The 27009-nt window shown below is 45.1% G+C and overlaps 1 protein-coding gene across 1 annotated transcript in view; it reads left to right on the top strand.

Annotated features, from left to right (window-relative positions):
• The first annotated feature begins 7056 nt into the window (after positions 1 to 7056).
• skib (v-ski avian sarcoma viral oncogene homolog b) overlaps positions 7057 to 27009 on the top strand; it is a 39378-nt gene continuing 19425 nt past the window's right edge. Inside the window, exon 1 of the mRNA XM_041892791.2 lies at positions 7057 to 8337. Coding sequence (XP_041748725.1) covers positions 7438 to 8337 — 900 coding nt within the window. The 5' untranslated portion in view covers positions 7057 to 7437. The remainder of the gene's footprint in view (positions 8338 to 27009) is intronic.

Here is a 27009-nt window from a genome sequence, read left to right as displayed (position 1 = left end):
ATACTGTATGTACCTAGTGTAGTGAATCAAACTAAATCAATAGCATTGTATGAATGACCTCTGGACCATACAACACTTCTATGCTCGCTTCGAGGCAAGCAACACTGAAGCATGCATGAGAGCACCAGCTGTTCCGGATGACTATGTGATCACGCTCTCCGTAGCCGATGTGAGTAAGACTTTTAAGCAGGTCAACATTCACAAGGCCGCAGGGCCAGACGGATTACCAGGACGTGTACTCCGAGCATGTGCTGACCAACTGGCAAGTGTCTTCACTGACATTTTCAACATGTCCCTGACTGAGTCTGTAATACCAACATGTTTCAAGCAGACCACCATAGTCCCCGTGCCCAAGGACTCTAAGATAACCTGCCTAAATGACTACCGACCCGTAGCACTGACGTCTGTAGCCATGAAGTGCTTTGAAAGGCTGGTCATGGCTCACATCAACAGCATTATCCCAGAAACCCTAGACCCACTCCAATTTGCATACAGATCCACAGATGACGCAATCTCTATTGCACTCCACACTGCCCTTTCCCACCTGGACAAGAGGAACACCTACGTGAGAATGCTATTCATTGACTACAGCTCAGCATTCAACACCATAGTGCCCTCTAAGCTCATCACTAAGCTAAGGATCCTGGGACTAAACACCTCCCTCTGCAACTGGATCCTGGACTTCCTGACGGGCCGCCCCCAGGTGGTAAGGGTAGGTAACAACACATCTGCCACACTGATCCTCAACACGGGGGCCCCTCAGGGGTGCGTGCTCAGTCCCCTCCTGTACTCTCTGTTCACCCATGACTGCATGGCCAGGCACGACTCCAACACCATCATTAAGTTTGCCGACGACACAACAGTGGTAGGCCTGATCACCGACAACGATGAGACAGCCTATAGGGAGGAGGTCAGAGATCTGGCCGTGTGGTGCCAGGACAACAACCTCTCCCTCAACGTGACCAAGACAAAGGAGATGATTGTGGACTACAGGAAAAAAAAAGAGGACTGAGCACGCCCCCATTCTCATCGACGGGGCTGTAGTGGAACAGGTTGAGAGCTTCAAGTTCCTTGGTGTCCACATCACCAACGAACTATCATGGTCCAAACACACCAAGACAGTCGTGAAGAGGGCACGACAAAGCCTATTCCCCCTCAGGAGACTAAAAAGATTTGGCATGGGTCCTCAGATCCTCAAAAAATTCTACAGCTGCACCATCGAGAGCATCCTGACTGGTTGCATCACCGCCTGGTATGTCAACTGCTTGGCCTCCGACCGCAAGGCACTACAGAGGGTAGTGCGTACGGCCCAGTACATCACTGGGGCAAAGCTTCCTGCCATCCAGGACCTCTATACCAGGCGGTGTCAGAGGAAGGCCCTCAAAATTGTCAAAGACTCCAGCCACCCTAGTCATAGACTGTTCTCTCTGCTACCGCACGGCAAGCGGTACCGGAGTGCCAAGTCTAGGTCAATCAATCAATCAATCAATTTTATTTTATATAGCCCTTCTTACATCAGCTAATATCTCGAAGTGCTGTACAGAAACCCAGCCTAAAACCCCAAACAGCTAATAATGCAGGTGTAGAAGCACGGTGGCTAGGAAAAACTCCCTAGAAAGGCAAAACCTAGGAAGAAACCTAGAGAGGAACCAGGCTATGAGGGGTGGCCAGTCCTCTTCTGGCTGTGCCGGGTGGAGATTATAACAGAACCATGCCAAGATGTTCAAAAATGTTCATAAGTGACAAGCATGGTCAAATAATAATCAGGAATAAATCTCAGTTGGCTTTTCATAGCCGATCATTAGAGTTTAAAACAGCAGGTCTGGGACAGGTAGGGGTTCCATAACCGCAGGCAGAACAGTTTAAACTGGAATAGCAGCAAGGCCAGGCGGACTGGGGACAGCAAGGAGTCACCACGGCCGGTAGTCCCGACGTATGGTCCTAGGGCTCAGGTCTCTCAGTTGGCTTTTCATAGCCGATCATTTAGAGTTGAAAACAGCAGGTCTGGGACAGGTAGGGGTTTCGTAGCCGCAGGCAGAACAGTTGAAACTGGAATAGCAGCAAGGCCAGGCGGACTGGGGACAGCAAGGTGTCATCATGCCCGGTAGTCCTGACGTATGGTCCTAGGGCTCAGGTTCTCAGAGAGAAAGAGAGAACGAGAGAATTAGAGAGAGCATACTTAAATTCACACAGGACACTGGATAAGACAGGAGAAGTACTCCAGGTATAACCAACTAACCCCAGCCCCCGACACATAAACTACTGCAGCATAAATACTGGAGGCTGAGACAGGAGCGGTCCGGAGACACTGTGGCCCCATCCGAAGAAACCCCGGACAGGGCCAAACAGGAAGGATATAACCCCACCCACTCCGCCAAAGCACAGCCCCCGCACCACTAGAGGGATATCCCCAACCACCAACTTACAATCCTGAGACAAGGCCGAGTATAGCCCACAGAGGTCTCCACCACAGCACAAACCAAGGGGGGGGCGCCAACCCAGACAGGAAGATCACGTCAGTAACTCAACCCACTCAAGTGACGCACCCCTCCCAGGGACAACTACCTCTAGGTCCAAAAGACTTCTCAACAGCTTCTACCCCCAAGCCATAAGACTCCTGAACAGCTAATCATGGCTACCCGGACTATTTTCACTGCCCCCCCACCCCATCCTTTTTACGCTGCTGCTACTCTGTTAAGTATTTATGCATAGTCACTTTAACTCTACCCACATGTACATATTACCTCAACTACCTCAACTAGCCGGTGCCCCCGCACATTGACTCTGCAACGGTACCCCCCTGTATATATAGCCTCCCTACTGTCACTTTATTTTACTTCTGCTCTTTTTTTTCTCAACACTTTTGTTGTTGTTGTTTTATTTTTACTTTTTTTGTTTAAAATAAATGCGCTGTTGGTTAAGGGCTGTAAGTAAGCATTTCACTGTAATGTCTGCACCTGTTGTATTCGGCGCATGTGACCAATACAATTTGATTTGATTTGATTTGATTTGGTCTGTATAAGTGGTTTGTGCTTTTTTCTGTCTTGACACTAATTGAAGATAAGCAATGACAGGTATTGGGGTAATTGTCTATATGTCTGTAAAAAAAAAAAAAAGTTACATATCAATGTCTCTACTTACAAATATCATTTGCTTTGTAATTTTTTATTTTTTTATTTACAATTTTATTGTCACATACACTGATTATTTTTGGATTTATGAGAAATAGCTCCTGAGTGGCGCAGTGGTCTAAGGCACTGCATCGCAGTGCTAGCTGTGCCACTAAAGATCCTGGTTCAAATCCAGGCTCTATCGCAGCCGGCCGCGACCGGGAGACTCATGGGCGGCGCACAATTGGCCCAGCGTCGTCCAGGGTAGGGGAGGGAATGGCCGGCAGGGATGTAGCTCAATTGATAGAGCATGGCGTTTGCAACGCCAGGGTTGTGGGTTCGATTCCCACGGGGGGCCAGTGTAAGTCGCTCTGGATAAGAGCGTCTGCTAAATGACTAAAATGTAAATGTAAATAAAGTTGAATAACTGAATTGTTTGCTTCGTCATGTATGGATCAGAGATGGATCAACAATCTTACACTGAACATTAAATATTTGAAGCTCGAACATCTCACATTAATTCATATGTTGCATGTGTAAACAAACAATATGTCACCTAGAATGTTCTTTGGCCTCCTGTCGTGTCATTTTTTATATTGCCATACAATTATTTTGGTGTCCTACTTTTCCATCTCTTATTAACTGATATCTTAGCACCCTCTAGTGGTACAAAACCGCCTCAAAATGAGTCAATGGAAAGTGAAGGGCTGGTAGTTTATTCCTGACCATGTAACCAGACCAGAGAGAACTCTGGGCCCTGGATATAGCCTGTATAGAGAAAGTCACAAAGGAAAAAAAACGTTGCGTTTTTGGAACGGTCAGATATAAATATGCTATGAGGAACAAACATGTATAATAAGGAATCACATCGTGGAATTTCTATCTGCAACGTTCAACAACGTTTGGCTACTGAACATGGCCCTGGTAATGCAAATCTTATCTGAAGTGAAAGAGATATTTTCTACGCCAACGAGTTTAGCATTTGACGCTCATCGTAGCTTCCTACTGATTTGTAGGGGTTCACATTAACCTTGCCTTTAGTAGAACGTAAGACTGCTACATAAGCCTATATACAGTTGAAGTCGGAAGTTTACATACACCTTTGTTGGAGTCATTAAAAGTCGTTTTTCATCCACTCCACAAATGTCTTGTTAACAAACTATAGTTTTGGCAAGTCGGTTAGGACATCTACTTTGTGCATGACACAAGTAATTTTTCCAACAATTGTTTACAGACAGATTATTTCACTTAGAATTCACTGTATCACAATTCCAGTGGGTCAGAAGTGTGCCTTTAAACAGCTTGGAAAATTCCAGAAAATGATGTCATGGCTTTAGAAGCTTCTGATAGGCTAATTGACATCATTTGAGTCAATTGGAGGTGTACCCTTGGATGTATTTCCAGGCCTACCTTCAAACTCAGTGCCTCTTTGCTTGACATCATGGGAAAATCCAAAGAAATCAGCCAAGACCTCAGAAAAAAAATTGTAGACCTCCACAAGTCTGGTTCATCCTTGGGAGCAATTTCCAAATGCCTGAAGGTACCACGTTCATCTGTACAAACAATAGTACGCAAGTATAAACACCATGGGACCACGCAGCCGTCATACCGCTCAGGAAGGAGACGCGTTCTGTCTCCTAGAGATGAACATACTTTGATGCGAAAAGTGCAAATCAATCCCAGAACAACAGCAAAGGACCTTGTGAAGATGCTGGAGGAAACAGTATCTATATCCACAGTAAAACGAGTCCTATATCGACATAACCTGAAAGGCCGCTCAGCAAGGAAGAAGCCACTGCTCCAAAACCGGCATAAAAAAGCAAGACTACGGTTTGCAACTGCACATGGGGACAAAGATCGTACTTTTTGGAGAAATGTCCTCTGGTCTGATGAAACAAAAATAGAACTGTTTGGCCATAATGACCATCGTTATGTTTGGAATTATGTGGATGTATTGAAGCAACATCTCAAGACCTCAGTCAGGAAGTTAAAGCTTGGTCGCAAATGGGTCTTCCAAATGGACAATGACCCCAAGCATACTTCCAAGGTTGTGGCAAAATGGCTTAAGGACAACAAAGTCAAGGTATTGGAGTGGCCATTACAAAGCCCTGACCTCTATCCTATAGAAAATGTGTGGGCTGAACTGAAAAAGCGTGTGCGAGCAAGGAGGCCTACAAACCTGACTCAGTTACACCAGCTCTGTCAGGAGGAATGGGCCAAAATTCACCCAATTTATTGTGGGAAGCTTGTGGAAGGCTACCCAAAATGTTTAACCCAAGTTAAACAATTTTAAGGCAATGCTACCAAATACTAATTGAGTGTATGTAAACTTCTGACCCACTGGGGGGACTGGATAAAATAAATAAAATATGAAATAAATAATTATCTCTACTATTATTCTTAAAATAAAGTGGTAATCCTAACTGACCTAAAACAGGGAATTTTTACTAAGATGAAATGTCAGGAATTGTGAAAAACTGAGTTTAAATGTATTTGGCTAAGATGTATGTAAACTTCCGACTTCAACTGTATAGTACACACTAACTTGATGCTCTGTCAACAATATTACATACTTTTTTTCCAAACCATGATGTCCTACTTTTCATGGCTATAACTGCAAATTAATAATGTAATATTCAATATATTCTGTTATGTCGTTTTGCCTATTAAATAGCAGACTATTAAACACTTTTGACAGCTGACCATATAAATATTTGGGTAACACTTTATAATTACTTTCATGAAATTAATAAATAAGAATTTCATTATTTGTAAACATGTAGGCCTATTAACATTTATAAGCATGTATAGGCCTAAGCATCAGCCTATAAGAATTACGATTCAGCATAAGCATTGAACATATATAGTAATTTAAAAAACCTTTATAAATGGTGGTCTTCTGTAGCTCAGCTGGTAGAGCACGGCGCTTGTAACGCCAGTGTAGTGGGTTCGATCCCCGGGACCACCCATACACAAAAAAAACGTATGCACGCATGACTGTAAGTCGCTTTGGTTAAAAGCGTCTGCTAAATGGCATATTATAAACATTTCTAAGCATTCATAAAGACATATTCAGGAAAGTTATTTTTAAGTGTTACCGGCTACGATATGTTGTAATTGCAGGTCTCTGTAAGCTACTAAATTACCCAATTGAAATAATGTTGCCTAATGTGACTATTTACATTTGTAAAAACACTAAAATGTAGGCCATTTTTGAATTTATTTCGTGTGAAGTATTATGTTGGGAATTAGGGTTTGATAACTAAATGTATTCTTTGTTTAGCACTGCAGAGGAAAGGGATCTGTTTAGGCTACTCATTGGCCTAATAAAGTTATTGTTATAGGCCTGGATTTATGAATTAATCCACTGCCATTTGGAATCAATAAAAGTGTTACATGCATTGTTGCAGCCTTGTCTCATCAGCACAGCGTTATAAAGGCTCCGTGGATCTAGTTTTGGTAGTTACAAATTAGATGAATGTATTTTTCCCATTGTGGTCAGACTCCACCCTTCCTCTCCAGTCCATTTCAGAGGCTTTCAGAGGGATCATAGATTTTCTAAACTGTATGCTCTAGGCTACTATGTTTTTGTGGCTGCTGCTGCAGCTGCCATGGTAGCAGGGGGAGGAACAACTCTTTGAGGGAACAGCCAGCCCGGCGAGTCAGTCACATTCCTGGCCGGGATTCAATGACTGAACCAGACACAAACAAACAGAGAGAGAGAGAGAGCGAGAGAGAGAGAGAGCGAGAGAGAGAGAGAGCGAGAGAGAGAGAGAGCGAGAGAGAGAGAGAGAGCGAGAGAGAGAGAGAGAGAGAGAGAGAGAGAGAGAGAGAGAGAGAGAGAGAGAGAGAGAGAGAGAGCGAGAGAGAGAGAGAGAGAGAGAGAGAGAGAGAGAGAGCGAGAGAGAGAGAGAGCGAGAGAGAGAGAGAGCGAGAGAGAGAGAGCGAGAGAGAGGGTACAGCTAACTCACTTCACACATTCGAGCGAGAGCGCCAGACTGCGCAGACTAGCCATATTTGAGGATCACATCGTGCGGACTAGACTGCAGTGGAGAAGATAACATTTGTTTCATTTTGACGCTCTTTTTGTGAGTGGTCCGAAAGATTTACTTTACGTATCTGTGGACTGGAATAATTTGTTTCAGGGTATTTGAACTCAATAGTGTCTTATCCTCCTTTTTAAATGGATATCGCCCCGGTGGTAACCTTCTCTAGTGACATGGAAATGCGCCGCAGTGGATTTACTGAGTCTTTTGCTGGATTTTGAAGACATCTGATTAAAATAGGTCGCCTACGTTTGAACTCACTTCTCTATAGTGGCAAAAACATGGAGGCTCCATCAAGCTTTCAGCCTCATCCCGGACTTCAGCAAACTCTGAAGCAGTTTCATTTGAGTTCCATGAGCTCTCTTGGTGGACCGGCGGCTTTCTCCGCTCGGTGGCACCAGGAAATTCTGTTCAACAAAGATGGAAAGACAACTGAACTGATGCTTGCCATGCCTGTCCAGACACCACCAGTTATGTCGGGGCCGTTGTTCATTCCATCCGACCACACCACCGAAAGGTCAGAAACTGTCCTGGAGCGCGAGCCAATTTCGTGTTTCGTGGTAGGCGGCGAAAAACGGCTGTGTCTGCCGCAGATTCTCAACAGTGTCCTGCGAGATTTCTCGCTTCAGCAGATCAACTCGGTGTGCGACGACCTGCACATCTACTGCTCCCGGTGCACGGCGGACCAGCTGGAGATCCTCAAAGTAGTGGGCATCCTACCCTTCTCTGCCCCATCATGCGGACTGATCACCCAGACGGATGCTGAGCGCCTCTGCAATGCCCTTGTTTACGGTGGTTCCTACCCTCCTCACAGCAACAAGGAGCTGTCTGGCTCCCTAGAGTTGGAGAGGACGGAAAAAAGCTTCAAAGTATACCACGAATGTTTTGGTAGGTGTAAGGGGTTATTTGTCCCAGAACTGTATACCAGTCCCAATGCTGCCTGTATCCAATGCATGGACTGCAGACTCATGTACCCCACTCACAAGTTTGTGGTCCATAGTCACAAAAGACTAGAGAACCGGACAGTTCACTGGGGGTTCGACTCAGCTAACTGGCGGGCCTATGTTCTCCTGGACCCGGACTATACAGGGAAAGAAGAGAAGGCTCTCCTGGAGCAGCACCTGAATGAAATCAAAGGCACATTTGACAACGTGAACAAGTTCTCAAACAAATCATGCAGGGTAAGTCTGATCAAGTTTATTAAAGTGTGTGTAAAAGTGCCTAAACGTATTTGATGACTGAAATTTCATTTGATTGTAATAACCTAATAACCTGTGTTATTATTCATTCGTTATTGGCAGTGTTTCCATGATTTAAATAATGGCCCTGTTCTATTGGACATACACCCACCCCCCCACACCCCCCCACACACACACACATATATATATATATATATATATATATATATATATACACACACACACACACACATTATTTATTTCCCATTTTTTCCTGTCTGTCTTTTTGCACATGCAGGTATATTGGTTTAAATTCACATTCACATTTAAAAGATTTGTTTTAAAATGGAACATTAAAAACAACAGAACCTCAAACTATCACACCCCTGAGTGGCCCTCCAATCCACTCCCCTTGGGGGAGTTAACCGGTCGAGAACCCCCCAGGGTAGCTCAAGGGCATCTTCATATGACAAATGGAGCCTCAATTATATATTTTATTACTCCAAGTGGGGAGGGGGGCTGGGGAATCCATTTTTGGGGTTAGGTTATAAGATTTTAATGAGCTTTGGGTTATCAAGATGTGTGTGAGAAAGGGCTGTGTTGAACAGCATAGTGTGTGTGTCAGAGGAGACTGGTGGGTGGAGATATAGCAGGACGGGCTCTTCATAATGGCTGGTATAGAGTGAATGGAATGGTATCAAACATGTGAAAACCATGTTTTTGTGGTGTTAGATACCTTTCCATTCATTCTGTGTCACCAGCCCCCTGTGGTGTGTGTGTGTGTGTGTGTGTGTGTGTGTGTGTGTGTGTGTGTGTGTGTGTGGCACATTGAGTGGGGAGTGGTGGTGGAAGGTTTTCAGGGTGACCACTTGCCTTCGGTCTGTTCTGCCTCTGCCTGGCTCCACGCGAGGGTCACAGACGTTTGGAGTGGACAAAGGGACGGGGAGACATGGTGGCTGTTTCCCTCAGCTCACAGCAGCTGTTGAGTGGGACTCTGCTAATGACTGGACACTATGTATCACCATGGTGTAACAACTCCACTCTGAACAGGAGACTGGCCATTTCTCGTAAATCTCCCTCCCAGTGACTTTCAATTTCACTATCAGTGCTACTCACGAAATTGTGGCATTTTTATTGTGCAGTTATAAATGAATGGAGGTCTTCCTCGACCAAGAGAGCCTTGGTTGAATATTGATGCAGTTCAATTGGGATGGTGGCTGTTCAGACAAGGTATCTCAGAGACAGTTTGCAATGTATTATTTAATTAATGATTAGCTACAAAGAGATGTAAGGACCTTTTGTTGTTGAGAAAAGAGAGATCCACTATACTCATCCCTTCTGTTATGGCTCCAATCAAAAATACCCTGAGTTAGTTCCTAACAAACTACATTGCATTGCAGATTCCATGTGTACGTTTTCCTCCATTCTTTTTCTCCATAAATTCTTAATTTACAAGTTGCTTGTAAAATTGATATTTTGAGACCCAGTAACATTGTTCCCTCTAAAGTTCCCGAAATTTCACAGGAAATGCCCATTTAATAATAAATGAACCTAATCTGTGTCATTTCGACTTAAGAAATGGACAAACAAAACTAGACCACAGTCTCGGAACTAAATAAAAAAAATTTGTCTGAGGCAAAAACTCCACCACCTGTGGCTTATAGCTGGTCTCCCAACTGTAGTCATCATGTCATGATATATGGTCAGTGTGTTTCATATTTTCCAAAGCTTTGAGGTCTCTGCTGACAGCCTTTGAGTGTCTAATGAAATATATACAGACAGAGCTGAGGCAGGCAGGCATCATCAGGGGGCGTGGGGTGGGGTGGGGGAGTGGTGTATGTGTGTGTGTCTGTCTGCCTGCCTGCCATGGTTCACTGTCAGTAGTGTCCCAGTTAGCAGACAGTCAGGCCTAGTCCTTAGGGAACAGCACACCAGAGCTCCCATACATCACTCTGACGGGAAGCTGGTGAGAGGCCGGACAGCGGCCAGCAGCCAGCCTTGGCTCGCTTACCCAAATCAAATCAAATCAAATCAAAATTTATTTACATTGTCACATACGCGTGTTTAGCAGATGTTATAGCGGGTGTAGCGATAGACAATTTTATCAGCAGAAAGGAGTAACGTTATCACTTGTTTGTATGAACACAAGGTAGCTTATGATGCCCTGATCTACCGGGAGGGGTGGAACCAGCCAGGACTAAGCATTTTTAGGTCTGCTATACAAGACCTCAGCATTTCCTGTATTGTTGGGCTCTCAACGATCACCTACGGGTGGTCATTGACCAGGTACATTTTTACAATAATCAAATCAAATCAAATGTTATTTGTCACATACACGGGTTTAGCAGATGTTATTGCGGGTGTAGCGAAATGCTTGTGCTTCTAGCTCCGACAGTGCAGTAATATCTAACAAGTAATATCTAACAATTTCCCAACATATACCCAATACACACAAAACTATTAAGGACATTTAAGAAAAATATCCCTTTATTTAACTAGGCAAGTCAGTTAAGAACAAATTCTTATTTACAATGACGGCCTACACCGGTCAAATTGTGCACCGCCCTATTGGACTCCCAATCACGGCCGGTTGTGATACAGCCTGGAATCGAACCAGGGGGTCTGTAGTGACACCTCAAGCACTGAGATGCAGTCCCTTTGACCACTGCGCCACTCGGGAGCCCGTATATGGACAAGCAATGACAGAGCGGCATGGACTAAGATACAGTAGACTATTATAGAATAGAATGCAGTATATACATATGAGATGAGTAGTGCAAGATATGTAAACATTATTAAAGTGACTAGTGTTCCATTTCTTAATGTGGCCAGTGATTTCAATAGGCAGCAGCAGCCTCTGTGCTAGTGATGAAACAAGAACTCAATATTATTAACCTGCCTCAGACCAACACTAATGTCGTTTTTTTTATCAATCAGTCCAGGATCCACTGTCTGTCTGTGTCTGTCTGTCTGTCTGTCTGTCTTGGCCTTCAGTTACACTACTGTACATGTAGCTCTGTAAACTAGGCTCAGTTGAGAATCACCTTTTTGCTATTTTTGAGTATTTTCTTTGACTAAAAATAAAGTATAGTGAGATAATATTTAATCAAATTATTTCATTCAAGTATTGTGGAAAATTGAACAGGGTTTCTACATAGCTAAAGACGGCATTATATTTAGTTGAATAACATTGTTCGGGTACAAAGCAGATAGGGATCAGAGGGGCATGACACCAGAGGACCATTGTGTCTGTTTTGAATCAAATCCTGCATTTGGTCATTAAGCCGTTGCCTAGTGTACAGCTGGGGGCAGATTGGAAGAGAAGAGGCTGTAGGCGCTGATTGAGAAGATGCGGGCCCAGTGGGGCAGGGCCTTGACATGTGTTGTCAAAGGGCCGTGACACCTGACCTCTATCCACAGAGAGTGACCCCACCCACCCCCACTGTATTCACAGCATTCAATCAGATGTCCTTGTGTCCAGTCCACTGGCCAGATGGCTGTCTGATAAAGGACAGAGAGACACAGCAAATAAATAAATACAAATAACAAACGTTATTCCCAACTACATTACCAACCATGCAAACAAAACAAAAACATAGTCCACCAGTCTCCATCATACAGGAAATAAGTAATGAGAGTTAGTACACCAGAATACAATATAAACCTATATGATACACCAAATAATGAGTGTTAGTACACCAGAATACAATATTAACCTATATGATACACCAAATAATGAGAGTTAGTATACCAGAATACAATATAAACCTATATGATACACCAAATATTGTCAATATACAAAATATAATTCTGCCTGTTCTTCTGTTTGGTAAGAAAAGTACATAAAGTAGGGTTTTGTGAGGAATTACAAAAATCATGATTTTCTTCCCTATCATTTTCCAATATTTCTCAGTATATGTTTAAGAGGTAAGGGCAATAGCATTCATCTTGTGACTGAGTGGAGAGAGGAAGTGGACTCTGGAGACCCATGTAGTCCTTACTTAATCAAATTAAACCTCTTCATGTGAGGCCAATTTATGCCATTTCTCATCCCATTTTTCTGCTCACATCAAATTAGCCTCAAACCTGGGACCAAACCAATCTACTGAGTAGTCACTTGGTGGAGAGGAACGCTGTGTGTTGTATCTGTGTGCTTTTGTGTGGGTGTGTGCAGCTCATGGCTAGCGAGACAGTGTGTCTGTTTGGTGATGTGTGTATGAGCGTGTCTTTGTTTACTAGGGATGTGCGTCTCTCCTAACAAGCACGATTCGATACGCATCTAGATACATGGACTCCGATACGATACAGGAACGATACTTTTAGTTTGAAACGATTCGGTGTGATTCCATTTGATTAGTGCAGCTGAGCTGGATCTGTCTGAACTGACTTCTCTGAGCTGAGTGGCCCTGTGTGTGTGTGTGTGTGTGTGTGTGTGTGTGTGTGTGTGTGTGTGTGTGTGTGTGTGTGTGTGTGTGTGTGTGTGTGTGTGTGAATGAATGATGTAGTGTATGGGCTGAGCCATAGGGCAGACTGAGCATTTACCATTATCAGATTAGGGGGGGCAATTTATGTTTTTGCATGGTCACTTTATCTGAAATCCTCATCACCCACTGATTCACTTGTCATATAGGAGATTAAAATGTTTTGAGCTAGTAATATGTCAATATTTATCGTTAGAAATTAGCTATGACATACATAGCCAATTAATATAACACCATTTTGGATTTCACCCCTGTCCCAAAAGCGAATGGTTTTAACCGTTTGGAACTTTATGGAGGAGAGCTGCTCTCTTCTCCCGTTCCAACCTGTGAGGCTTGCAAAAATGATTGCTGTCCTTGTTATGAAATTACAACTTTACCCTATTCATGTAAAAATTACTAAATGCACTGACTGTTTAAACCAGAACTACCAAAAATATTTCATATGGTGAACCTGGCAATCCAAAAGCCCCAATCAGCAGTTAGATGTGCAATCAGCAAGATGTGAGTTTTGTCCATTCCGGTAGCCTACAAAGCTCTGCCTGTAAAACTAAATTTTCTACAGCGCATTTGGTAACAATGACCCAGCAAATTACATTGGTTGTCCCTCAATTAATAAAGCCTATCATTTAATGTTGTGAAAGCCATTTTACAAACATCTGAAGGTGCCGCGCAGATATAGCCTACGAATATTAGAACAGGAAAAGGGTAGGTCTCGTTGGCACAAGCAGCTGCTTCTCCCGCACTGTGCACACAGTTATCTGACATGTAGATCAATGTCATATGCAGTTACATGTATAAAAGTTTGATAGGCTGAAGGAGAGGACACATCATTTCAGTCACAACAGATAAGAGGTATTTTTTTGGAATAAGGCAGAAAAGGAAATATGAGGGAAAAAACAGTAGTGAACCGGCGATTTGTAACGCTTGAATCGTTTATGATTATTACTTTTTTTTACCAATTGGTAGTTACAGTCTTGTCCCATCGCTGCAACTCCCGTACGGACTCGGGAGAGGCGAAGGTCGAGAGCCATGCATCCTCCAAAACACGAACCTGAACTGCTTCTTGACACACTGCTCGCATAACCCAGAAGCCAGCCACACCAATGTGTCAGAGGAAACACCGTACAACTGGCGACTGAAGTCAGCTTGCAGGCACCCGGTCCGCCACAAGGAGTCGCTAGAGCACAATGGGACAAGGACATCCCTGCCGGCCAAACCCTCCCCTAACCCTGGGCCAATTGTGCGCCACCTCATGAGTCTCCCAGTCACGGCCGGCTGTAACACAGCCTGGGATCGAACCTGGGTCTGTAGTGACGCCTCAAGCACTGCAATGCCTTAGACCGCTGCGCCACTCGGGAGGCCCTTGAATTTTAATTTTTTTACCAATGCATGCTTCATTTGGATCGGTTTGGGCTCCCGCGGACCAATGCACTCTCATCTTAAACATTTGAATCGGGGACCGGTGTATTCATGTGTGTGTGAGGGGGTTAATATGAGTGTGTGTGCAGTATGTGCGTGTAAGTGGGTTATGTGTTATGCCTGGATCAGCTGGGCTGGAAGTTTAAAATGAGCTCACTGCCAGCTCATTTCCATTCCCATCTGTCTGCTGACCTCTGGAAAGCCCTGAGAGCACACATGGTGCATCCCCCCAGCCCCTGGCCCGGCCCCTGGTCAGCCCCATCTGACCACCACTGACCCGACACACCTCCTCACTGACCAGCACCTCCCCTAAACGGAATAGCCAAGTCAGACCCAGACTCAGTATCTCCAACCCTGCCTCCAGTCCAACCTAAACCATAGCCTAGTCCCTAAACAGACACATAATTCAGTGGATAATACATCCAGTCCAGAGTGTTGGTAGAATTCATTGTTTGGAGCTCTGTTAATTTGCCTCTTCTCTAAATCCTTTTTTGAAAATATGGCCCACTGACCACCAGCTCCCCAGAGAAGTGCATCATGTCATATCTTCTGTGATTGAAGGCGAGTGGGGGGCAGTGTGTCAGAAAGTGGGGTGTGAGGAGCTCACCGGGGTCTTGCCCTCTATTCTCCAGGGGCTGACCCCATGTTAAAAGGGCGTTAGCTGGAGTTCTGTGATGGGTGCTAAAGACATGCCCCCTCCTTTGTTCCAGAGCCCTGCCTTTCAGAGGCTGTGAAGAGCAGCTATTCCCCTTACTTAATGTCTTGTTTATTTGGGTTGTGCGTGGGTAAAAGGTTGGAGACAGACAGGTAGAGTGGCGAATGAGGTAAGACCCTCACCTCCCTTTAAAAGGAGCATGCTTCTCTTCCTCACGCTCTTGCGAGCAGGGGAATGCGGTGAGATATCTCACTCATAATATCAGAGAACCGGGGTTACGCAAGTAACCTTAAGTTATCTTCCAATTATTATTTTTGAATAACCAACAAAAACTCATAACAAAGTGAGGTGATGCCCAATTCAAGGCGTACACAATCTCAGTTTAATGAAACAGTCCTCAAGAGGTAAACTCCTCTGTAGGAGAAGGCCCTTCTAGCCCTTCTAAAAAAAACGGGATGATGAAAAGCCGAGACTTTGTGGATTGGGGAGTAGCAGATAGCTGTCTGGGGCTCTGACGCCTGTCTGGGGCTCTGACTGATCTCTAGGTCAACGGAGAGAGTTCTCCATAACAGAGCCAAGTGGTCTCTGCCATTTACACTCTTTAAAAAAAGGTGTTCCAGGTAGAACTATTTTGAGTTCCATGTAGAACCCTCTGTGGAAGCACCTTTTTATGTAAGAGCGTAGAGAGAAAAAACGCCCCTCAGAATCTTAAAAAGGGCTAAGGGGGTTTCCCAGTGAGCCCTGGAAACCTGTCCTCCCATAGAACAGGAGAGCAAAGTGAGTCTCCTCCATTTTCTCATGTGAGAACGGTCACACAAGTGAGCTGCTGCACAGAGAATAGGGTTTTGAACTTTATGCAGCCCTGCCTTCCCACTTCTGCGAAACTCAGAGAAGGGAAGGAGTAGAAACTGTTAAACCCGAAGACAGAGGGGTAGGGCAGAGAGCCGTAGACCCTGCCAGGGCTCCGCCCTAGGCTGGCCGACCCTTCTTACCTCCCTTAGGAGGGTTAGAGGGGTGGATCCTTGCTGCGGCTGCAGCGTAAGACTGCTTCTCTACAAGTTTGGTTGGTTCAGGAGCCTGTGTTTTGGCAGACTGCTGTGTCGCTGGGGACCTCTGTCCCCCAAGGCCAGCTTGTTGCTCCTTCCCAGCTGTAAGACTGGGGTGAGATGCAGTAACCAACAGGCTGCCATGGGGCCCGGGTCTGCGGCGCAGGCAGAAGTTGAAGGCCTCACCTTCTTTTTGCGCATGTCACACTTCTGCCGCATGGCGGCGACAGTGGGCCCGAACAACTCCTTGGGTGTCACTGGGGCATCAATGAGGTCCACTTTTGAGGTGGTAAGCCAGGCTTAGGGTACCCCTTGCAACAAACACTTCCCTGGGGCAAGCTGGTACTGTGGGGAGCAGTTCCCTTATCGGGTATGGGACGGGAGTCTCTTCCCATCGTATAGATCCCTTAACAGGCCATGAGCCCCTACAGGAGAAGGGGCTCTCATTGCCGACATGAAGGAGCCCAAACTCCACTGGAGGAGGGGCACATCCACTGCTCTCAGGGCCGTTAGGTCTGCGGGCCTGAGAGGGCGGGAGAATGGGGTCATCAGCGCAGGAGATGCGGACTATCTCGAGGATATCCCCTAACTCACCTTCCCCTGATACTACGTCATCAGACAATGAGGCGAGGGAGTCGAGGCTATCCATGACCTCGCCCCAACTGGGCTTGGTGGCAGAGAGCTGAACCTCAGCTGTTGCTGTTGGCTCGAAGGCAAGAGGGGCTATCGAGATAAAAGCATGTTTAAGCCTCCTCTCATCAGACCTGCCCTCGTCAGCAGTCTGCAGTGCTCACAGGACTCAGGGTCCTTGAAGATCTCTTGGGCATGTTCCTTACCCAAGCAATTGATGCATAGAGGGTGGAAATCTTTCTCCGCAATCATGGAATTTGAGTGCTAGGCTTGTCTTGGGATGGAATAGCAGTGGCTATTGTCAGGAACAAGGCTTGCTAGGGGGACAGAGCAACGCCTGTGTCATAAGAACAACTTGTAGACGGCGCAAGCTAGCTAGTACCTTGCGGCTGGTATCTAGAAAATAGTTGCTTATGTAAACGGCGTACTAAGCTAGCTAGTTAGAAGCCTTGCGGCTAACAGCTAGCCATAATGAGCACCATATAACACTATAGCCATGAGGCTAGTGGGGCGTTAGCTAGCTAGCAGCTCGTGTTGAAGGTGTTCCGTGGCTAGCTCAGTGCTAGCTGACGGAAACCGCGTGGGGGCAGAGTTAGCCTTCAGATAGAGTGCTCTCGTGACCAACGGCGTTGTGAAGGCTGGGACGGTCGGTCTAGTTAACACAACGGGCAAATGTAGGTTAAACTAGACGAGAGACGGGAGCTATCAATGCTACCGTGTTGCAGGTAGGGTATGCTAGTGAGGTTAGCTTGCCTCTCAGCGAGCTATCCAAGTTAGCCTTGCAGAGTGGGCTAACTGAGTCTCAATAGCTAGCCGTGACGCTAACTACCAACGGAGACTGATAAGTAGAAAAGGAACTTCTACACGAAACAAAAACCTTTCCGGTTAGTACTCAACCTCTCGACAGGGTCGGAAGACCTGCGATATCCATCTCGGTTCACTTGTGAGCAGTTAAGCAGGAAAACAGGGATCTAGAAGATCTAGATAAATGCTCTTCGTGAGGAAGAGAAGCGAGAATAACCAGAGGGCGGGAGAGTGCTCCTTTTAAGGTAGGTGAGGGGCTCACCTCATTCGCCATTCTACCTGTCTGTCTCCAACAGACGCTTTTGATAGGTACTTCCGAGAGTAGGCGGTCTTTAGCGAACCCCACACGTGAGATGTCTAAACGAATAATTGAAAGAGAACCTATGACTGAGCGCTTTGCTGTGTCTGTCTGTGCCAATGGCATCCTGTTCCATGTTGGGCAGCCAGTCGCCACTGACTGGTCAGTCTGCTGCAAAAGCATGCACACTAACCTGAAACTATAGCGACAAGCAGAGCTCACAGCATTATTCCCACTTTTCATATACTATGAAAAATAGATGAGACAGGGTTTTTTAATGCAGTGTAAGTTCTCTAAAGGTGGTGTGCTAGTCAGTCAGAGAAGAAGGAGATTAGGGTGGAAGAGAAGGTATGGAGGAGGTGTAGAGGAGGAGTAGATTAACAGTAACTGTGACTGTAGTCATGCTGAGAACAGATGCCTGGATGGGTTTTGGGGAAACTGTACCGTTCCACTTCCCTCCTGTCTGTCCCTGATCCACTAACATGTTCTGTAATAGTTACTGCTGCTAACTCTGTCTGGAATTTTGCTTATTTGCTTATTAGAGAACAGGAATCAGAAATATAAGAACATGTCTTCCGCACTGGCTTGCTGCAGCGACACACACAGGCTTAGTCATATTAGGATGATTCAAAGTGATTACATTTTTTGAAGCCACAGACAGCAGAATACATTTTTCACTTATTATATCCATCTTGGTTTGCCTGACTTTGAGCTGACCCGCAGTACTGGTCTGCGTTTTGGATCTGTCCGACCACATAGGAGCTGTGCTAATGTAGCTCCAGTCAGAACAGAGCAAAGGCAGGGCCTGCTGGTGCCATATGACAAATCGGCGTTCTGCTCTCGCCTACACTCCACCCACCAACCACCTCCAAAGCTATCAGGAGGATTAGCTCACGCAGCTAAACCAAACAGATTGCACAATGTTCAGACAGCATTTGTTCCAAATCTTGTACATGCCTCTGGTTTGATGGATAATAGCTCACGAATCATGCAATCATTCCAGTTATAGCTGGTGTCAATTGTAGGCTACGCTACAGTAATTGGATTCTGAAAGCAAAAGTAGTGAATGTTTTAAGGATTTACCACTGCTCTCCAGGATATACATAATTTATTTTAGGATTAATTGACACAGATTAACGTTGATCTCACTGTGTGTTCGGTTCAGAATTCAAACAGACCGTGACGGAGAGGAATGCATCTGGTAGCAGCCAACGTTATAGCAGAAATCACTAAGTTAGAAAGCCTGGTTTGCGTGAAATGTTGTTTTATAACTGAGTGCAGCATTCAGAGTTCTCACAGAACACACACACACACACACACAGGCTGGTGTCTCCTCCATACAGTAGGCCTCTGATTGGAGGGCCGATGTGGTTGCTAAGCAGAGCTGCTCTTCCTGTGCTAAATAAGAACTTCATACTCTCTCTCTCTGGCTGGTGGGCTGAGAAAAGTTTGCCAGAGCTGAGCTGCAGAGCACAGCACAAACAGTCAGACAGGCATGCAGGCAGACCTCCCCACATAGACTTACTCACAGCAGAGCAGAGAGACTGTAGGCTACCCTCCTCCACCCTGCACCACAGAGACATCTTCCTCTTCCCTATAGAATACACACATCCTCCTCCTACAACACATACAGTGAACCTCCTTACACAGACCTCCCACCTTCTCCTTCTCCCTACAGCACAGAACTCCTCCTCCTCCCCACAACTCCTCTTTTACCCTAGAGAACATAGAAAGCACCTTCTCTACCCTATCCCGCAAAGCTTCTCAGTCTGGACTACACAGGCCGGTGAGCAGTGAGTGTTTCACTTAGGAGGGATGAGAGCCCAACACCATCGTCCTGCCTGTCCCTCTGCAAATGAAGAGAAAGGGTGATGGTGATGTCAGGATGACCCAGTAGCCTGCCTCCATCTCCCCGCTAGCTGAATGAAGGAGTGGGATACTCCTTTTCTCTCCCTTTCTACTCTGTTATATCCTACCAGGACAGGCTACCATCTTGTGTATCTGCTCTGCCTTGAAGGCAGTGCTTTTGATATCTTATACTGTGGTGTCTTTGCTCATCCACCCTGCCAGCAAACTAATAGAAAACCAGTCCTATTAACCACCTCACAACATGGCTAGGCTATCTAGTATCTCCCCCTGTGCTAGTTTTGTCTGGGCCACAGCTTTGGGATCCGCAGAGCGGCTATTGTCTATGGTCAGTTACAGTGCCGGGGCAGCGCAGTGCTGTCGGCAGGCAGGCAGGCTCCCCATATCAAATGAATTTAGCACAGCTGTCTCTATTCTACTGGTCTGTACTGGTCTGAGGTAGACTCGTTTATTCAGTATTACAGGCCCTTTGGGTCCGTCATGGTCACCCCCGTTACTGTGCCCTTTACCCTTAAAGCATCTGCTCAGTCGGACCTTTCTCTCTCTTTTGTTTCTACTGTCTCTCACAGGAAGTGCCCTTATTCAAAAGCCATGATGTGTCGTTGAAGACATGCCATTTCCGATTACTCACCGGAGCAGTGCTCTGTCTCTCTCCTTTAATCCCCCCACACACTCCCTCGCTCCCTCCCTGGCATGGCGGCGCTCGCAGTTAGAGAGATAGGCGCACAGATGGGGGATACTATAGGCTCAGAGAGAGCGAGAGAGAGCTTCCTCCCTCTGCAGGGGCCTGAGATGAGGCGGTGGCCCTACCAGGGTGGGGCCCTTAGCTGGAGCTGCCCTCCTCTGTCTGGTCTGCCCAGTGGGGCTGTGTGAGCCGGTGGCGTTGACGGGCGTATGGCTGGCTTTATTTCAAGCAGGTCACTGGGCCTGGCCAGGCACGGCAGGGAGACACAGACTGGCTCAGCCTGAAATAGAGCTTGGATTCAGGCTTGCCCTTTATCCCATAATGAGGAGTCTATTATATGCCCAGTGTGGAGTCTCTTATAAGCCCAGTGTCTTAAGGCAGGGAATGGGACAGTGTCAGGGGAGAGGTTAACTTAAACATCATTTTAAAAAACCCCAAGCTGCTTTTCAGATGATCATCATATAAACTGGGTAATCACCTCTCCTTTTGGAACCAACAGCTTAATCTGCTGCGTAGTGAGGAGAAGAGACAGAGTATCCAACTGCTATTGAAGGTGCAGTGACCTGACCATTCTGGATGTAATGTGCCATTTGGCAATGGAGAAGATGAATGAAGATCTCCTGAGAGGGAGAAAGTGAATAAGCAGATGGAATAGGGATTAAGTGAGAGATAGGTTACCTTTATGTTAAGGAACGTTCAGATTTCACTGATAAAGGTTGGGGAAAATGTTAATACAATGATATACAGTTACAGTAGTGAAAATACCCATGACAGAGACAACAATAGAGTAGGTCAGTCTGTGTCCCAAATGGAATGTATGGATTATTCCAGAGCTATGACAGGGCCTTGTTGGGGCCCATCTCCACCAAGACTCCCATCTCTGCATGTCCATATTTAATTCAAGCCATTCAGCTGCTTAACTGTACAGGCTGTTGATAGAATGAGTCTCTCCAATGGGATTAGTCACCCTATCATCAGCCCAGCTCCCTAATTTCTCTTCTTTTGTTGTGGTGCAGGCTGCAATAAATGGGATAAAGGACCTTGGCCGGACACAGTGGGAGGAAGTGGCTTTTGTGTGTCTGGCAGGTGCAGTGGAGTGCGGATGGAGTGACAGTGGGATTTTTGGTTGTGTGTCTGTGAGTAAGTGTGTGTGTGTGTGTATCTGTGTGAGTGAGTGTGTGTGTGTACCTCAGCAGGCTAGCAGGCTGTCTTCCCTGTGGCTGAGTGCTGCTGAGATAGACCAGAAACCTCTGGAACTGGACTTGAACCCTCAATCACAGGGCTCCTCAGGGGTTTGCAGTAAATTCTTCAGGCGAATGGTTTTCTCTCTCCTTCCTCCTCTCTCTTTCTCCTCACATCTGGTGAGCAGTGCTAGCGCCCCTGTCATCTTTTACAGCGCTGAGGTCATTTCCACCCTATCGGTAAAGTGGAAACACATGATGTACTGGGTTGGGCCTTGATGGGGCAGGGCTGGCATAGACCAGCACGGACACAAGCACATATTAAATCTACCAACAGCTGCCCAAAACAGCCTTTCTAACTAAGGCAAGTCTCAAACAGCACAATTAGAGACTTTCAATGTACGTTTTCTAAATTATTATGAAAAAGATAAGTCTCGAGTGAATGTTTTAGTACCAATATAATTATGTTCAAGGTCATTTGCAGTATCAAAAAATGTGTCTGTGACAATTCCCGGTATGCTATGGTTTCCTTTTATCTTGTTGAAAAATGGTAAGCAGTGAGCTCCAGCAGCCAGAGCAGAACTGAAGTCTTACTGGAAAACGGATGCATGGGTTTTATTTCCGTTGTCCGACAGCGAGGAGGACTCTGTCATAGACTGACTGTACCAGGCAGCGCTCGTTATTGAAGGCAAGAGAAGTGAAGGCACTTCTCTTCTATATGCCTCTGTCTGTCTCTCTGGCGTTCTGTCTGTCTCGCTGGCGTTCTGTCTGTCTGTCTGTCTGTCTGTCCACATTCCCTCTGCAGCCGTTTAGCTCACTGCCTTTGTTCTCTCGCTTGGCTTGAAACTGGAGAATATGGAGAGAAGTGCTGAGGTTGCAGTTATATAGTCTGGCTGCCCACAACTCAGACAGTACAAGAGAAACACAGCACCACAGCACATACCCCCACCCCAGTCCCCCTTTATACATACACAGCAACGCCAAGATACAGTCAAACTCACGCTAGACTAGAGCCACAGCCATTTGTGTTATGTTTGTGTTTTTACCACTTTTCTTTTATTATTTTTGTTATTTTTCATTTAATAGGAGGTACTTGAGCGTTTGTGACCCCAATGCAAATAAAAAAATTATAATAACAGTTTAAGTGCAATCAGCATAATCTTTTGTTTTGAAATGACCACAATTGTACTCATTTAAAGTATGTGTGTCTTGACCAAATGCCACCCCAACAAACTATATATCTGGCTGTCTTTGGGCTAGTAGTGTGAGAGAGCGGTCCCATAGACTAGTTGAGAATCCAGCAGGCGTTTTAACAGCAGCCTTGTAGAGTGGCTGGAGAGACAGTAAACTTTTATCACACTAATAGCCTGAAGTCACATCTAGCTCTAATGGCTTAGGCAGCCATGGCAGGGGCAGGACCATGGGTTGCCTGGAGGTCAGGTTGAATTGCAGGACATAAATGTTAGTTTGCAACTGCTAGAACAAATAAAGGAGAGAGAAGGAGGGGCATCTGAGGTGAGGAGGGGGAAAGCAGTTGTTATTGGAAGAGCAGATAATCACTTCAATTGATTAGCAGTAAAAGGAAGCCATTGATTGAACCTGCCTTTTTATATAGAGGCATCTGTGCCCTTTTAACCCTCTCATACTACACTAAATTGAACACTCTAACCTGGGATGGGAATTCAGTTGTATCATGCAATTTAAAATTTCACTTGGTGATAAGAGTCACTGACTCAAAGCCACAAGAACATATTTCAAACCTTGCTTGTTAGGGGGAGGTAGTTGCAGAAACGTTGGAATGGTTTAGTCGACTTCCTCTATAGTTGTTTGCCATTTTTAATTCAATTTTGTAAAACGTTTGACCAAAACTTTACTTTACCAAATGACCTGCTTATAAAACAGTGTTAAGAGAGCTGAAATGTGCTACATTTCATCCAGAGTGCTCATTTAAATCCCTCTAGCCCAGGTGGATCTCGTGGATGGGAATGAAGTGTGTTTGTTAGAGAGGTGATCTCAGCACTGGAACAGAATGTAGTGAACTATGAGCTGGACTGTTGGATTTCAGCTCCAACCTGAATATAGACTACCGCGTTTGTTTTGTTTCTCTGTTTCTCAGGGAGAACTTTAGAGCCTGCCAAGGACTTGTATTCTCACCCAAGGCACGCAAATAAAACCTCTCACATATAAAGCCGTACCTGGGTGTAGCCTCTACATCTGGTGGAAAACATATACCGTCAGTGTTTATGTGTGAGAGGCAGATTTTCACCTCTGTGCCTCTTTCTGGGAGACTAAATGGCGTTGATTGTTTCAGCGGCAGGATGTTTGTGTGTTTTGTTCCAAGCCCTTTTCATAAATGCCTGTTTTTATGTTGCCGAGGTCAACTGGTTTTACTAGACTGGAGAGGCAAGTCCAGAGGCAAGAAGGCCTCCCTACCATCTGGCAGCCATAAAATGGGGAGCAGGTTTTATAGGACGGCAGGGTGAGACATGGAGGGGAAGAGAGACAGAGTGGATGGTGGACTCTAGTTGCCCCCAAGCTTCAGAGCTTCCTCCATAGTCTGTATGACAGGTCAGAAGTTCATTGCCTTTTTTCTATTCCTTTCCTAAATTCCTTGTGGAAAGGTGAAGGGAGGTGGCAACTGGTTCTGCAGTCAGTTGGAGTGTAAATGTCAATGAGAGGAGAGTCTTTCGTTGTTGCTGTCAATGTTTTAGCCAAATGTTGTTCTACCTGAGAGACTTTGTTTTATTAGTGCTGTAGTGCTTAAGGTTTTAGCTATGTGTGTTGTTTGTCATTGTGCTGTTGCTATTAGCTTGTTAAATCAGGCAGAGCACCAGCCCTGAGTATCACAGATGGTGCAGAATTATGTGGATCCGTAAACACTGGTGAGTCAATGGCTTAGTGTTGTTTGGGTATGTGTCACCTTCGCAAAGCTCTCTGTACTCCATTGGGTAATGAACGGACAGCTTTGTTTCAACAGACTATGGCCTCCTGGTCTAGTCATCTTTATCATAGAGACAATCTAATAGAAGTCCAGCTGTTTTCTTTAAACATCAGACTGAGATGAAATCACAGCATTGTTGAACGTGAAAACGGGTTAGTGAGATTCTCTCATGGATATTTTTCTGAGATGAGGGCACTCTTGAGATTCTCAGTTATGTGCTCCTGAATGTCTCTTTTCCTGCTTTAAGAGCCTGAAGTCGAAATCAGATGTGTTTACCCCTTGGCCCTTGCCAAGACATGTGGCTTATATCGAAGCACAACATATTCAGTTCATATCAGGATGTTGGTTCTTTCTGCTGTTCTAGTAAAAAAGGTGATGGTGATGAGGTTTCCTGTATTTCCAGATTTACGCTACCATTCAAAAGTTTGGGGTCACTTAGAAATGTCCTTGCTTTCGAAAGAAAATCGTTTTTTTTGTCCATTAAAATAACATAAAATTGATCAGAAATACAGTGTAGACATTGTTAATGTTGTAAATGGCTATTGTAGCTGGAAATGGCTGATTTTTAATGGAATATCTACATAGGCGTACATAGGCCCATTATCATCAACCATCAGTCCTGTTTTCCAATGGCAAGTTGTGTTTGCTAATCCATGTTTATCATTTTAAAAGGCTAATTGATCATTAGAAAACCCTTTTGCAATTATGTTAGCACAGCTGAAACTGTTGTGCTGATTAAAGAAGCAATAAAACTGGCCTTCTTGAGACTAGTTGAGTATCTGGAGCGTCAGCAATTTTGGGTTCGATTACAGGCTCAAAATGGGCAGAAACAAATAACTTTCTTCTGAAACTTGTCAGTCTATTCTTGTTCTGAGAAATGAAGGCTATTCCATGCGAGAAATTGCCAAGCAACTGAAGATCTCGTACAACGCTGTGTACTACTCACTACACAGAACAGCGCAAACTGGCTCTAACCAGAATAGAAAGAGGAGTGGGAGGCCCCGGTGCACAACTGAGCAAGAGGACAAATACATTAGAGTGTCTAGTTTGAGAAACAGACGCCTCACAGGTCCTCAACTGGCAGCTTCATTAAATAGTACCCGCAAAACACCAATCTCAACGTCAACAGTGAAGAGGCGACTCCAGGATGCTGACCATCTAGGCAGAGTTGCAAAGAAAAAGCCATATCTCAGACTGCCCATCTTAATCTTTTCTTTTTATTGGCCAGTCTGAGATATGGCTTTTTCTTTGCAACTCTGCCTAGAAGGTCAGCATCCCGGAAATTGCTTTTCTTTCGAAAACAAGGACATTTCTAAGTGACCCCAAACTTTTGAACGGTAGTGTATGTCTTCCAGAAAGTCCACCTCACAGGAAAATTGACATTGATGTTATTTGAATTAGTTAGTAGGCAGGTTGTCAGTCATGTGTTGAGTTTCCAGACCCTTGGCTTCCCACACAGTTTGCATTATCCAGAAATAAAAAGTGCTGACAGCAAAATAATGAAAGTGTGTTTGGCAGGCACACCTTTGTAGGTTTCTGTATCACTCAACCCCATTAAATGTTTGATCGTTTACAGCTCTACATACAGTGCCTTGCAAAATTATTCATCCCCCTTGGCGTTTTTCCTATTTTATTGCATTACAACCTGTAATTTAAATGGATTTTTATTTGGATTTCATGTAATACACAAAATAGTCGAAATTGGTGAAGTGAAATTAAAAATAAAACTTGTTTCAAAAAATTCTAACAAATAAATAGAGCACCATTAAATCCATTATTAAAAAATTTAAAGAATATGGCACCACAACAAACCTGCCAAGAGAGGGCCACCCACCAAAACTCACAGACCAGGCAAGGAGGGCATTAATCAGAGAGGCAACAAAGAGACCAAAGATAACCCTGAAGGAGCTGCAAAGCTCTACAGCGATTGGAGTATCTGTCCATAGGACCACTTTAAGCCGTACACTCCACAGAGTTGGGCTTTACGGAAGAGTGGCCAGAAAAAATTCATTGCTTAAAGAAAAAAATAAGCAAACACGTTTGGTGTTCACCAAAAGGCATGTGGGAGACTCCCCAAACATATGGAAGAAGGTACTCTGGTCAGATGAGACTAAAATTGAGCTTTTTGGCCATCAAGGAAAACGCTATGTCTGGCCCAAACCTAACACCTCTCATCACCCCGAGAACACCATCCCCACAGTGAAGCATGGTGGTGGCAGCATCATGCTGTGGTGATGTTTTTCATAGGCAGGGACTGGGAAACTGGTCAGAATTGAAGGAATGATGGATGGCACTAAATACAGAGAAATTCTTGAGGGAAACCTGTTTCAGTCTTCCAGAGATTTGAGACTGGGAAGGAGGTTCACCTTCCAGCAGGACAATGACCCTAAGCATACTGCTAAAGCAACACTTGAGTGGTTTAAGGGGAAACATTTAAATGTCTTGGAATGGCCTAGTCAAAGCCCAGACCTCAATCCAATTGAGAATCTGTGGTATGACTTAAAGATTGCTGTACACCAGCGGAACCCATCCAACTTGAAGGAGCTGGAGCAGTTTTGCCTTGAAAAATTGGCAAAAATCCCAGTGGCTAGATGTGCCAAGCTTATAGCGACATACCCCAAGAGACTTGCAGCTGTAATTGCTGCAAACAGTGGCTCTACAAAGTATTG

Source organism: Coregonus clupeaformis, chromosome 12, assembly GCF_020615455.1.
Source record: "Coregonus clupeaformis isolate EN_2021a chromosome 12, ASM2061545v1, whole genome shotgun sequence".
Classification (NCBI taxonomy): domain Eukaryota; kingdom Metazoa; phylum Chordata; class Actinopteri; order Salmoniformes; family Salmonidae; genus Coregonus; species Coregonus clupeaformis.
Note: the sequence above shows the minus strand (reverse complement) of the source record. Positions and strands in the feature narration are given on the sequence as shown.